The 13932-nt window shown below is 51.2% G+C and overlaps 1 protein-coding gene across 1 annotated transcript in view; it reads right to left on the bottom strand.

Moving 5' to 3' along the window:
* CACNG2 (calcium voltage-gated channel auxiliary subunit gamma 2) overlaps window positions 1–10625 on the bottom strand; it is a 51619-nt gene extending 40994 nt beyond the window's left edge. Inside the window, exon 1 of the mRNA XM_075050882.1 lies at window positions 10415–10625. Coding sequence (XP_074906983.1) covers window positions 10415–10625 — 211 coding nt within the window. The remainder of the gene's footprint in view (window positions 1–10414) is intronic.
* Window positions 10626–13932: the final 3307 nt, after the last annotated feature.

Below are 13932 nucleotides of genomic sequence, written 5' to 3'. Positions count from 1 at the left end.
TGTCCATGGCCAAGCATGAACACCCAAAGGCAGGGAAACCATCCATCCTGCAGTCATGTCGTTCAGTAAAACTTCATAGTTGCTTCAACCCGTACTTTGTTTCACCTCTCAAGCACCATTCCTTAGTCTCTGAGTATTTGATTTCTGTCTCCAACCCCCGCCTTCACGGGAGATGACATTCTTTTCTGCTCGAGTCCTTTCAGGCGCAACTGATCTTGAAGCTCCCCAATTACAACCACTTTTCTTGTGATGGTGACACCTTAAGAGACAACAGCAGCTGCCTATAAAGGGCCTCTGCCATCTGTTTCTTCTGCCACTTCTTTGAGACAGCTCTAGCTATATACAGAAAAATATTTATCACAGTACATTCACTCCCTCACTCAAAAATGAGCAAGAGAAAAATGTCTACTTTCATGATTCTGCCACTGCCCTTCAAAAACCCGTGACCCTCAGCCTAAGGAAAAGGGCAATGCTTGAATCTAAAAGGAAGCAGCAGAAATTCTTGATGATTGATCCCTTGAGACCCTGTACTCTGAAGGCAATTCTGGGAGGCATCTGCATTTGGAAATGACTCCTCATGGCTGGCTGAAAGGCAAAAGTCAGAGCCAGGCCACTTCATCTCAACCACCAAGCTTTCATACCGACCACGTCTGAAAGGAGATGCACGTGTGCGCGTGCACACACCCACACCCCAACACACTTAGTTGTCAAGCCTTTTCCACCACCTCCCCATAGAGGTTGAACGGGATGGGATCAAGGGGAGTAGTTCCTACCCAGGAGGACTATGGGCTAGAAATGTAAAGGAAAGAGAAGAAATGTCATTGGGGTGAGGGCTGGGGGAGAAAATGGCAGAGATGAGAGATGATGTGGAAAAAAGGGAAGAAAAGAAGAAACAGTGAATTCTGAAGGTGACTGATGGAGATAATGAAGAAAAATTGAAACCAAGAATGAAAAAAAAAATTGACACTAAGAAAGAAAATTATTAGGCAACATTTTCAGGAGGAAATAAAGGTCCAGGAACAGGTTCTCAGAAATTTACTGGTTACAATGGACAGGTCACAGTAAGGTTGCAGGAGCCAGCAAATAGGGTTGGATCAAAAGTGGTTTGATTGACAGTGCTTGGTCTATGATACTGAATGAACATAACCATAAACCTGGGAAATATTCAGTGTTCAAGTGTGATCCATTGCATTGCAGCTACACTGGTGTATAAACAAGACCTGAAGAAAGAGAAGTTCTCTGAGCGATAGCAAATTTAAGAATGAAATGTAGTTATGAAGCAGTGGGAGGAGGAAAATAAAACAGACACTAAAAAAAAATCATGTTCAGCAGGAGAATGAAAACTGAGAAATAGGAAGAGAAAAATCAGAAAGGGATAGAAAATCCAGGGAACGGAGGTGGATAGTGTTATTCTTTATTTGACAGAATGTATACTTTCTACAACAAGCTAAATCGGAAATTTATAGTTGTTTGCTTCTAGCAAAAAACACACATCAGAAAAATTCCTACCCATGGATAGGATGGCATTGCATTCGCAAGTTTTTGTATACCTTCCTCACTTTCTGTTTTTCACAGCTAGCCTGTAGGGGTATATGCTCTGGGGGAATAGGAGCTGCAGGATAAAGGCCATACGCTTCTCTGGGGAGTTATAGATTTGATAGGAAGCTAGTATAAAAACTTCAGCAACCTCTACCACAGAAACAGAAGTGGATTTCACCTATCCTGCAGGGCTTGTTATGAAAACTCTGATTGTGTCGTTTGGAATTTTATGGGAGAGCTTTTCTGTAACACAAAGAGGATAAATGGGGCTGGGAGACAGAAAGCTGTCAGTAAATAAGAGATGCAATGAAAGATAGAAATGCAGAAAGAAGAAAAAGAGAAGGGTGAATGCCAGGGGGTTCATGGTCACCTCTGCCATTTCACACGCTCACCGATCCAAGGTGAGGAGTCCGTAAGAGGAGTTTTGCCCCTCAGGGAGGGCAGCCAGGTTGAATTTTTCTAATGAGGGTGAAAGACGATGAAAATGGAAATAGTTAAAAAAGGAGCTGCTGGACTGGATGAACAGCTGCCATAAATAAGTGCAGAATCTCATTAACTTTGGGGCTCACTCACACTGGAAGTGAATTCAGCCCTTGGTTTGTCAGGTACGGCACTGGCAAAGCAGGGACATGCAGTGACCTTGGGGGCACGGCTGTTTAAAGCACGCACAGCCCTTTCTCAGCCTCGTTCTCCCCTTGCCTACACGGCCAGCGTGAGCAGCGTGGCTCCATCCCAGTCAGTGAGGTTGCATCAGTGCAAACGAGGGGAGAATCAGGCCTTCATCTCTTGTGCATAGAAACACTACAGTATTGTACGTCATCAGATGCCAGTTCAGTAATCATTTCCACAGATACAAGAGAAACGAGACAACCTTGTTTCTAATTTAGTCATGATAGCATCAAAGAGACCCAAAGCCTATTGCTTTCTGGGAAGCAGGGACTTCAACAATAATAATTCTTTGCACATATATAGCACCTTCATTGCTAACTACTTACTTTATACCCTGGGGTGTGAAGAAAAAGGACTCCACTTAATTCCATATGCTCTTAATTGCTCTCTATCCCAGATCCTTCCCAGAAAAATATGATAGAAATACCTAAACTCGCTGTTAATTTGTCAAATTAGGGCAGTCATTGACACCAGCAGAAACGCAGGCCTAGTTTGCATCTTATATTGCAACTGCGTAGCATAACATCTAGAAACAAAAGAAATGCCAGACTAAGTAAATCTGAGCTCCGTTTAATCCCTGACAAATGTTTCAGGGAAGAGGCAAGAACCACATGGCAGTCAGATAGGGGATAGACTGCCCTTGTGAAATGTTATCCTAGTTTTTATGGCGACTGGCTTAATTGCTGAATTATGAAACACCCAAAATGCTGTTCACATCCATTAGGAGGACGCTTAATTTTCGTGAACTCTGTTGTAAATGCCCACTTGCTTGCTAAATGTTGTTAAAATCTTGGCCACGGGAGCTCCGGTGGCAATGAGCTCCACAGCCCTGATACGCATCAAATGAGAAAGCTTTAACTGGGTCTCCGGTGACTCACGTCAGGTCCTCTTGTCTGTGTGCTACAAAATGGGGAAATCAAGAGCTACTGATCCATCTTCTCTAGCCCATTCATTATTCAATACAATCCAATCGCTTTCCCTCTCATTCACCTCCTTTTCCAGGCAAACATGTCTAGTCTTGCAGGCTGCCTTCATACGCACGGTCTTTCCTCCTCCTCCTCCTCCCTGTCCCCCTTTTACGAACCCTCTTCTGACTTTGCAAAACCCCCACTTGGATGGCCCTTGCTCCTGCACTCTCTGCTGTCCCCCCTGCTCTATCTTTTATGCCTGGGGACTTGCTGGCGGTGAATTTTCTGTCTACAGCCATGTGCTGCACTGGGCCGCTAGCAGCAATAGCCCTGTTTCTGGCATCCAGCGAGCTGCCGTGGTTCGCGTAGAGCCCTGCATGGCACGCAATCCCCCTTTTCCCAGCAGGTACCCTCTGACCTGACTCACTGAGGTTCGTTCAGCTTAATCTTTGAGATCCACGGGGCCTGGAGACCCCAGCCCTGGCCGTTTCACCCCCTTAGGCGTTCCTGAGCATCTCAGAGAAAAACCACCCCCCTGTAAATAGCTTGAAAAGGATGACTGCTTGCTGAGCCACTTCTTCCTGACAACCGGAGAGCCTTCACTGTAGTGCACAACAACTGCCCCAGGGTTATGGCTACAGAGACCCTTATTTTCCATTTGGATCCCGGCCTGATCCATGTCTGAGAGTTGCCAGGGAGGGTATTTAGGGCTGCTGTGAGCTCCTTCCAGCCCAGTTAGCTGGCTGCATGCAGATGAGCCAGCTCATCAACTGAGCTGCCAGTGAGCCCTCCGGCCACGGGAGGTTGGAGGCAGCAAAGTGGAGGGATGTCGGCTTGACCACAGGCAACGAGCAATGAGGGGAGCAGAAGGAGGGGCTTGGGTCTCACCCCCCCTCAGAGGCAGCCGGGCTGTCCTGGGGGGCAAGAGAAGACAGCAACAGCAACTGGTGTCATACGCTGCTTCGAGGAGGGGGAACACTGGGCAGAGAAAGGAGGAGGGGGAGAGCCGGAGAGGGGATGGAGAAGAGTTGCTTTAGAGCGTGGCAGCGGCACGGCTCCAGAAGGATGGGGTCCTTCAGCTGGGGGGGGGAATGACTGTACGGGAGATGGGGGAAAGCCAGGGGGAGGCAATGGCAGGAAAGAGGACAGAGAGATGAGACGGCAGGAGCAAAGGGGACAGAGGAGAGCAAGGGCAAGATAATATAACAGAGGAAAGAGCAAGGGGGATGGGCCTTAGAGAACTTGGAGAGAAACAGGCAGAAATAATGAAGGAGAAGCTGCTTTTGAGAGAAAGCACAGAAGAGACATGAAGATGAAAGAGAAAAATAAAGAGGAAAAACAGAGGAGGGAAACGAGAACAAATTAAAATGGAGATGGATAGAATGAGTCAAAGATGGAGGGTGAGGAAAAAGCTGGGGTCACACAGGCAAGGGAAAAATAACTTTTAGGTGTACTGTATTTACAATACGTTCTGCATATGCCTGACCTGTTCTGCGCTCTGCGTTTCCCCTGCTGGGTAGCTGTCGCCTTGGGATGGAGGCTGCGGGGGAAGGAGACTGAGCGAGAACCCCACTGCTAACCCATTCCCCCGGCAGCAGCCCCCTTCTCTCCCCGAAAGCCCCCTGCAAGGGGGAACGTTTCTTGCCCCTGAAAGGCAGCGGCACATCTCCTGACAACGAGTGCAATATGGAAGGGAGAAGCAGAATGGAGCAGCGAGGGCTCCCCCCTGGGATAAACCGGGTATGCTTGATTGGGAATCTGCTCTTAAAACAGGGGCAGGGGGCAGAGCCATCTGAGAGCCTGAAATGTTCCCTGCTCCCCCCGGCAACCTCCTCGCTACTGCTTTTAAATTAAATAAATATGGAGATTCTGCTGTCAAACCTCAGCGGTCCTCCTCCCCCCAAACTCTCGCTTAGATTGTACCAAAGCGCAGCGAAGTGAGACGGGGGCTCAGAGGGCTACATGGGGAAAGGGATGGGTTAAAAAGGAACCATTGGATAGGAATAGCTCCTGGTCTTCCTGGCAAAGAGACATTTGTTCTATCTCTGTGTAATTTCTTTATACATTACTGCTGCCACACTGCATCTCCATGTCCCTCCCACTGCATTTCGCTCTCACTCTCTTCAGCAAGGCAATTTCTGGTGCATTTCAGGACAATATTAACCCATTCCTCTTTCTCTGTCAGTAGGAAGATTCGTAATCTGAAAGCAATTTAAAAGTCCATTCTAGCAACTCTCTGGTGAGGAACAGCATTTCCTTGTCAAATCTTACAAAGGAACCGAGCTTGCAGGTCTCAGCCCCTCAAATCCCTGCCTTCTCGGTGACTTACAGTCAGGTGTGAATTCAAGCTGCAAACCAAACCCACCCAAGTCCGGGATTCCGAGTCATTCTCCCTCACCGTTTGCCACCCCACTTTTTAAAATCCTTTGTCTTCCTTTTAATCCAAGGCCTGTCCGGCTCTGCATCCTCCTTCTGCCCGGCAGATGCAATGCCGGCAGCAATCAGCTCTGTGCCGGGCCATTGCCTCCTGCTGCATCTCAGGGCTGTGCTAGGCTGCTCCCGGTCCTGAACCGTGAAGACACGGAGACCCCGACTTAATCTACTGCTGTTTTCACTATGAGTTCAGAAAAGCCCCTGGATTAGGACAGCAAGAGTTGGGGAAAGGACCCCGGTAGATCTGTGGATCCTTGGAAGTAGGACGGCAGGCAATTCCGCAGCGCAAAACGAGGGACGCTGAGAGAAACGAAGGATAAAAGAAAGGAAATTGGGAAAGGTAAGAGGGAAGATAAGGGAAAAAAACCCACTCATAAGATGGGTGTGAAAGGGAAGAGGTGCCCCGGGAGCAAAGAGCAGTGGGAGAAGGCAGTGCGAGGAAGCGACGCAGCGCCAGAATTGTCTGGCAGAAGCTTGTCCACTGCCTGTGCCCTGCCTCACTTTGCTGTCAGCTCTTCATTTTTGCAAACACTGAAACTGCACTTAACTCTCATGCGCTGCTCAGATATAACAAGCTGGAAAGGGAACAGATCAGCTCATTAATTTTCCTTGGGAAGGGTCTCTAGGCAGGAATTATTTTCTGCACCAACATCCATTCAATTACTTGCCTTCACACCAGTCAGATCTACAGGGATGTCTAACCCCATGCGCATCACTCATGCCTGCCTGCCCTGGACTCTTCTCTCCCTCCTTCTCGGTATAAAAGCCTCCCAGACCTATCCCTTTCCTAATAATAATGACAACATGACAAAACTAATAACCTACAGATATAAAATACATTTCATTTGCTTGCTTCGTAAGACCCTGATAAGGCATCGTCGCTCACTTTTTGAGATCCTGCAGGAGATCTACAGGAGCTAATGAAAGAATTAGACAAGGCATCACTCATAATAAAAAGTGGTTTTAAAACATTGGGTGCCAAGAAGGAATTAGGCTGGAAGATCCGCAGCCATTTCGAAGTTGTAAGAGGTGCAGTATCCATGTGTGGCATGAGCTTGCAGATCTCAATTGCTTGGTGTACGTGGGTGTTTTGTGCCTACGCAGTTAAAGGGCTGAGAAAGGCCATTTTTCTTGAAGGGCAAAGATTTTTGAATGGCCCGGGGACACATCTGGGCAACCCCAAAGTCTGAGAAAGGATTATCTCAAGGAAGATGAGGAAAAAAAATCAGAAGTGTGATCTGCAGTAATGGGAACCGACACCACTTTTCTGCTTTGGCCCCGCCATGGAGCAGGGGCTCACTGTAGGACACAAGAAAGGGGGGAAAGAAATCCTGACAGAGGAGGAACATCCCAAATGACACTCCTTTGTGGTGCAACACAAAGATCTGAAAATGCTGACTGACATCCACTGTGGGGAACAGAATGACTGAAAAGAAGGCACCCCAAAATTGAAAGCCCGGGGACCAAATTCTCTAAGAGGGACTTGCAATTCTGACCGCAGCGTATCTGTGTGTACGGCCTGAGACTGAGTCCCCACGTCCATTTTTGCTACTGGATATCTTGACCAAGAAGAGAAAAGACAATTTAGCACCGTATTTTGAACACGAGGAGCCCACCATCTCTGACAGCCTACAGCGTTGACTAATGCCAGCGTTCCCCCGCATCCCCAGAAATGAAGGCAACCTCATCAGAGGCTTCCTACCAGTAGCAGGAGGCAGTTTGGGCTCTTTCTTTGATTATTTTCTTGTTACAAAGCCTCCTGCCTTCACTACCTCCCCTCACCCTATAGACCTGCTCCGACACCCACCCCAGGCAGCAGAAGCCCGTCTGTCCCCCCCGCTTTCTCAGGTGTCTTTCTTTGCCACCCCGTGGGCAGGCTGTGAGCAGAGACCAAGGGTTTTGCCGTTTTTACAGCCTCCTGGGACCAAGCCCTTCCCTCCACAAATCTGCCCCCTCTCTGTATCACGGGGGAAACGAGCCTTTGCTGCACCCTTCTCCCTCCAGCTCACCAGCAGGCAGCTTTCACCAGGGAAAGCGAGTCAACCAGGGACACCTTTCTGATTCCTTCTGCTGAGAAAGAAGATAAACCCCCCCAAGGGGATCAGATGTGACAGTAAGAGACCTGCTGTCCAGGGGCCAGTGGGGATATTTGGCTGTGCTGTTCTGGGAGCAAGAACGTGCCAGCCACCAGCCCATGCAGGCTGTGGGGCTGCGGGAAGCCAAACGGAGGCATCCCGGTGCCAGACCTGTGCCGTACCCGCCCCAGCAAAGCAAAACCCGTGCTCAGGCCCTGCTCGGCATGTGGCCGTAGGGTTGGTTTTGCTTTCTGCTGAGATGCTCTTGCTACCCAGCCTTTATCCAAGTTTTGGTGCAACCTGTGCCCTCGGGCTAGGAACTCAGAGCTGGGCTCAGCTCCGGTGTGGTGCATTGCACCCTCCTACCCCCCCCACTCTCGCCGCTTCTGCCCAGCACCCAGGGGCTGGAGGAAGGGGCCAGCCCAAGATTTACACAGCTGGAACACGCTGCCAGGGCCATGCAGCTTGTGCTCAGGCTGCATTTCACACCCCTCGTGCAAGGCTGCAGTCGGAGCCCGCTGGAGCGCACCAACAGGGAGGGCAGGGGGATTGGGCTGGCGGCACAGCATCGAGGGGGGCCGGGGGCACTTTGGAGCTTTTAATTGGAAGCATCCTGGCGCTTTCCTTTGCAGTGCAAGCCACTTCTCCAGAGTGCCTGTGGGGTCCTGTCAGATGTAAAGGAGAAGGAGCCCCGAGCTCCTCCGATCTGACAAACCTCACCCGCCCCTTCCTCCTCCCCCTCAGACCGCGTCCCTCTGGGTACGGCTCCTTGGGCAGATAGACATGATCTGAATTCACTGCCTCTCCCGGCCGGGGTCCTCATATCTCCTGCCTCCACCCCAGCATCCTTCCACCCTCCAGCCTGGGGACACGGCTCAGGAAGGGAGTTCTTCCCCGCAGCCTCCCTTCCCCGCATGGCTTTGCGTTTGGGCTTTCTTTTTTTTTTTTTTACTCCCCCCCCTTCCCTCTCTCATTAATTTTTAATTAAGGAGATGTCTCCTTCCCCGGTTGTAATGAATAGCTGTGTGAAAGGCTTTTCATTTTTTGTTAATATATACCTCTATATATTTATCTATTTGGAGGAAATGTGTGCGTGCGTGTGAGCGAGTGTGTTTAAAATATCCCCCATTAATTTACTGCTATTGATTTTCTGGCGTGGAGACAGCATATAGTATTCAGCATAGAGCTCCTCTGCAGGATATGTTAAAAGGCAGCAGTTTGGGTTGACAAAGGGCACTAAATGCAGTATGCGTCAAATAGACCATCGCTCAATGAAGTCACTTAGCTATTCAAAACATGTCCAGCCATCACTCAACCGTTTGCACCAAGAACGGGGGGGAAATTCGCGCTTCTTCCCGGACACAACCATTTCCAAACAGCAGCTTTAGCTTGCTTTGGTGAGAGACATCAGAACATACATAGTTTATTCCCCCCTCCCCCTCTGCCTTCCATCTCCCAGTGCCGGTCTTAGAAAACCAGTTCTGCGGTACCCGCTCCCCGTTCTCTCCCATCGGGGAGCTCCAGGCACACCCAGCTCTGGTGGACACTGACAGACGCAGAAATTATCCCTGGATGTCCATAAAACCCCCGGCAGCCCACCCCTCCGGCTGGGAGCTGATTCATAAACAGGGCTTTTACAATAGGCTGTAATGTGCACTCTTCTGCTCTCGCTCGCTCCTTCTCGCTACGTGTGTAACATAAACCACGCATTTACATCGGTTGCCCCTATCCCTCCGGCACAGGCTGAAGACCACCTCCCCAGCCCACACGTACGCCAATAGCAGTACTGAGCAACACATATTTAAAAGCGAATCACTGGCCCCTCTTTTCTTTCCCCCTCCCTTAGGAATGTCTGATTCCAGAAGTTGGCTGCGGCGGTGTCTCTTCTGCCATCAGACATGTCACTGAGTTGCTGTTCAGTTTCACCACGTCAGACTTAGGCTGATTTTTCCATTCAGAGACTTGTTTATTTTTAGCCTTTACCATAAATCTTAAAAAAAAAAAAAAAAGGCAAAAAAAAAAGCCCCAAACAAAAACCCACACCCCCCCAGCAACAAAGAAACGGGGGAAAAATCCCAGCCCCAAACCAAACCGATCAGCCGCCAACTAGACCCCTCTGCACCCAGCCCAGTGAGATGTGGCTGCTTACAGACATTACGAAATGCTCTGAACTCTGGCTCGAGATGACTGGAATCGTTAGCTTTACTGTATGAGGCATTTTGGACATAACAGGGTTGCTTGCCTTTCTCTCTTTTTCCCTCCTAAAGTGAACTGATAATTGCATCCAAAGTGCTTTGCACTCACCCCCTCCCCACATCACCCCTCACTCCCGGTCTTGTCTTTGCAAATAAGCCATTTGCAAAGAGAGCAATTCTTTCACTCTGTGGTTACAGCTGGAGCACAGCAATAATACAGCATTTGGGCACTGCTTTCCCAGGCAATACAAACAAGCTGAAGACAGGCAGACCACACGGTTGCTGTTTGAAAGGGTCTCCCGGTGTTTTTGTAATGCACACATTATTCCAGTTGGAGGGGGGGGAAGTGAATTTTGTGGGAAGGGGAGGGGGGGGAGTGTGGGGAAGAGGAAGGGAGAAGGGAACGGAGCAGAGAATGTTTTGCCTGTCTTCTTGCCTCTGTGCCCTGAGTAACTGAGCCCACCGCTCCTGATCCGTGGTGAAAGGAATGAAGTGAGAAAATGGTGGAATGTGGAGGGATTTATTTGGGGGGGGGGGGAGAAACGTGGGGTGGTGGGAGAGGAAAGGGGGGGGGTGGAGATCCAGAATCAAATACCTTCCAGGCAGCAGGTTCTCCATAATCCAGAATGGGTCATGACTTCCTCGTTCTTTTTGCTGGTTTCGTTCTCACTGACAGTTTTAGTCTTGCAAACCCCTCTGGAGTAAAGCCAGTAGTCGGTCCCCACAGCTATGGTCATCAGGCTGAAGGCAGCGAAAGCACCAACGGTGGTTAAAAGCATCTGAACACCTCTGTCAAAGAGCCCCATAATTCTTCATTATACAAATACCCAACCGCCTTCTGATTCTTGGGGTGTGTGTGTTTAATAAAATAAAAGAATAATAATTCCGACTAATAATATAATGGGTATATATAGAGAGATAGATATCAAAAAAGGGAGGTAAGAAAGCCCACGGAAAAGAGTGTAAATTAGAAAGACCACACGGGAAGAGGCTTGCCTTTTAAATCGGAAACGTTCTGGTTGAAATATAAAAAAAGGAAAAAGGAAAAAGAAAAAAAAAAGAGATAAAAGAACCAAGAAAAACCAAACAAATAAAGAGAGAACCCCCCCCAAAACGAGACGCCTTAATCCCTTTTTCTAAAATTCTGGTCTCCAGTTTCCATATGTAATGGCTAATTTGGAGATGGCTTCCACAGTGAACAGGGGAGCAGCAGCAGCATCCTCAACACAATCTCTCATTATCTGGACCTAGACAGTTAGAGACTGTAAGAGCAGAGATGCAACCTTCAGTCTTCTTGCTTAGCTCTGCAGCCTGCGCCATGAAAATCCTTTTCCTTCCCAGTTATCTTCCTTGGGTTTTTATTTTTTTATTTTTTTTTTTTTCCCGGCAGCGGCAGTCGCTCCAATCCTCTCTCACTTTCTCTCGCTTGCTTCTCCTTCCTTTCGCTCGCTCCTACCACCAAGCCAGACCGCCCAGTATACTGTAAGCCCTTGATTTCAGCTGAACAGGTGCCGAGGTCTTGCCTCCCATGGCTTTCCCGCACAGCCGCGGCGCTCGCTCCCGGCGGAGGTGGGCGAGGAGAGAGGGGGGCTCCTGGGGGCGGCGGCGGGGCGGAGGAGGAGGAGGAGGAGGAGGAGGAGGAGGGGGGAGGCGGCCTGGGGGGAAGAAGAAGACGACCGGCGAGGAGGAGGAGGAGGAAGAGGAGGAGGAGGGGGACAGGCGCCGGTCCCCTCCCGGGCGGGGGGCCCGCCTGCTGCACCCCCTGCCCCGCGGCGTTCCCCGGCGACTCCCGGACGCCTCTACGGCATCGAGGCGGCGGCGGCGGCGGCGGCGGCGGCGGCGGCGGCGGCGGCGGCGGCGGGGCCGGGGACGCGGAGCCGGCCGGTTCCCCCGCGGGGTCGGTAGCAGCGGTGGCGGCGGGGGCGGCGGGCGGTGCTGAAGGACAGCTCCCCGGGCGGCGGTGCGGGAGGCGCTCGGCCGGGCCCCCGGTGCTGAAGGACAGCTCCCCTGCCCGCGCCGCCCGCCCTGTCCGCGCCGCCGCCCGCGCCCCAGCATCCGCGGCCGGCGGCCGCCCTCCTCCGCTCTGCGCGGGTTCGGGCGGGCGGGGAGGGAGGGAGGGAGGGAGGGAGGGGGAGAGGGAGGGGCGGAGGGCTGGGGGGGCAGCCTCCCCCCTCCCTGCCGGCTGCCAGCCCCGGGAAGGGTCCCTACCACCCCCCCGACCCGCCCGCAGGAAGGCGTAGTTGGGGGTCTCCCCCTTTGTCCCGCTTTCTGCCTTTCCCTCCCCCGCTGCCCCCCCCCCAAACTCAGCCTCCTTCGCAGCCCCCCCCCCCCCCAGAGCCGCAAGCGCAACCCCGCGCGCCGCGGTTTAGACCCGCACGAAAACTCGGGTCAGCCCTTTAAGCTCTCCCCGGGTGGCGGGTGAAACGTAAGGTGGAAGGGTCGTTTCGAGATAAGGACGCGTTGCTGTTCTTATCGGCGGGGTTACGGGGGCTTGAGGGGCTTGCTCTTCACTCTTCTCGGGTCCGCTGCAAGTTGCGTGTGTTTTGGTGTTGCTCGTCTCCCGTCCCTCTGTCTCCCCCTGACCGGTGTCGAGTGAATCCCTGCGTCCTGACTTTGTCTCTATAGCTTTCTCTGAAACCCCGGTGCTTGCTCCAAGAAGCAGACATTTTGGGAAGATTCTTCACGTGGAAGGACGATTTATTATTACTACTATGATTTTGTTAAGGAAAGGAACCACCAAAACTGAATCCCTCCCCCCCGCCCCAACCCCCAGAAAGCAATCCACCTCTCACATCCTCGCTTTACACAGAAAGACGCATGAGCTGAATGGATGCAGACTGAAATCTATCACTGCTTAAGTTTCCTGTGTCAGACAAAACCTGATAGTACCGGGAACATATACAAAACTGTGCAATACCGGCATCTAAGTATGTCATAATCCTCTCTCTCTTCCTCAGCAATATCATTACACCAGGTTAATTACATTAGTCACCTCCTGGTTCTATACATGTAGCTGCTCATTAATGCCACAATCATAAAGAAAAGAAACAATTTAATTCTTGATGCTACCGATTTTGTTTCTCTTTGATCGGATTCATTGTTCTGTGAAAAAGAGACCAGAAGAGCTGCTTTAGGTTCACTGCTGTTCCGTGCGGGGGAGCGGGGCTGAGGGAAGGGGGTGCTGCGAAGTTGAACCAGTTGGAGGGTTTCAGCCACGTTGCAATTTCCTAACTCCGTTTATCTGCCCTCCCTCATCCCTCTCTGGGCGCAGACCGGGACTGCCATTTCAGGACAATCTGCCCCAGAACTGTTGGATGTGAAGGGCTCTATAGGAAGCAGCAGGGGGGCTGCTGGCTGCCCTGTGGACCACTGCTCATTCCCCCTATTTGGAGGGCACAGAGCGGGCTGCCCCCACAGCTGAGGCCGAGGCAGAGGTATTTACCAGCAAGCACTCATGGTGCTGGCAGCGGCCGTATGCAGATCACCACCAGCAGAAGGGTTGGAGGGCGGAGTGGTAGGAGAGAGCGCAGGTTGAGACCCCTGAGACTTTTTGGGGGGACAAACACAGTCCCCAGCCTCGGCTGGGGGACTCCTGGCCTTGCGCTCTGCCACAGGAGCTGGGGGTCTCTTTCTACACTCACGGAGCTGCCAAAAAGCTACGGATGGGCAAGGGGGGAGGTGGCCCCAATGCACCTTTAGCACTCTGAGTACAGCCTGCTGCAAGCGTGTGGAGGCTGGTAGCTGTGGACAGGTTCTCTGAACTGTTGCTCTTTGTTCAAAGGAATTTGAGAGGCAGAAAGAAGCAGAGACCCCCCTAAGCGGGTGGGAGATTATGGCTCTACAGGGATGGCCTGTGGTGAGGAGGAGGCTCTGTGAGGGTCTTAACTAGGGAAGCTAGAGAAGGTCACTCGAGGACCTCTCCTTCCCTTCCAAGAGCTTTCTACTGAAAGAAGGAAGGCTTAAGGGAGGAATAAGTAATTCTTGGGACTCTGAGCCATTTTCTTTCTGTGTTGGTGGTGGTTCTCCTCCAACCCTACCGCAGTATTCAAGTCTTCTCATTCTTCAAAGCAGGGTACAAAAGCTGGGCCAGGAGCCTGAAAGACTCTAAAGAGG

Source organism: Buteo buteo, chromosome 19, assembly GCF_964188355.1.
Source record: "Buteo buteo chromosome 19, bButBut1.hap1.1, whole genome shotgun sequence".
Taxonomy (NCBI): domain Eukaryota; kingdom Metazoa; phylum Chordata; class Aves; order Accipitriformes; family Accipitridae; genus Buteo; species Buteo buteo.
The sequence above is the reverse complement of the archived record's forward strand: the minus strand, read 5'-3'. Positions and strand labels throughout refer to the sequence as shown.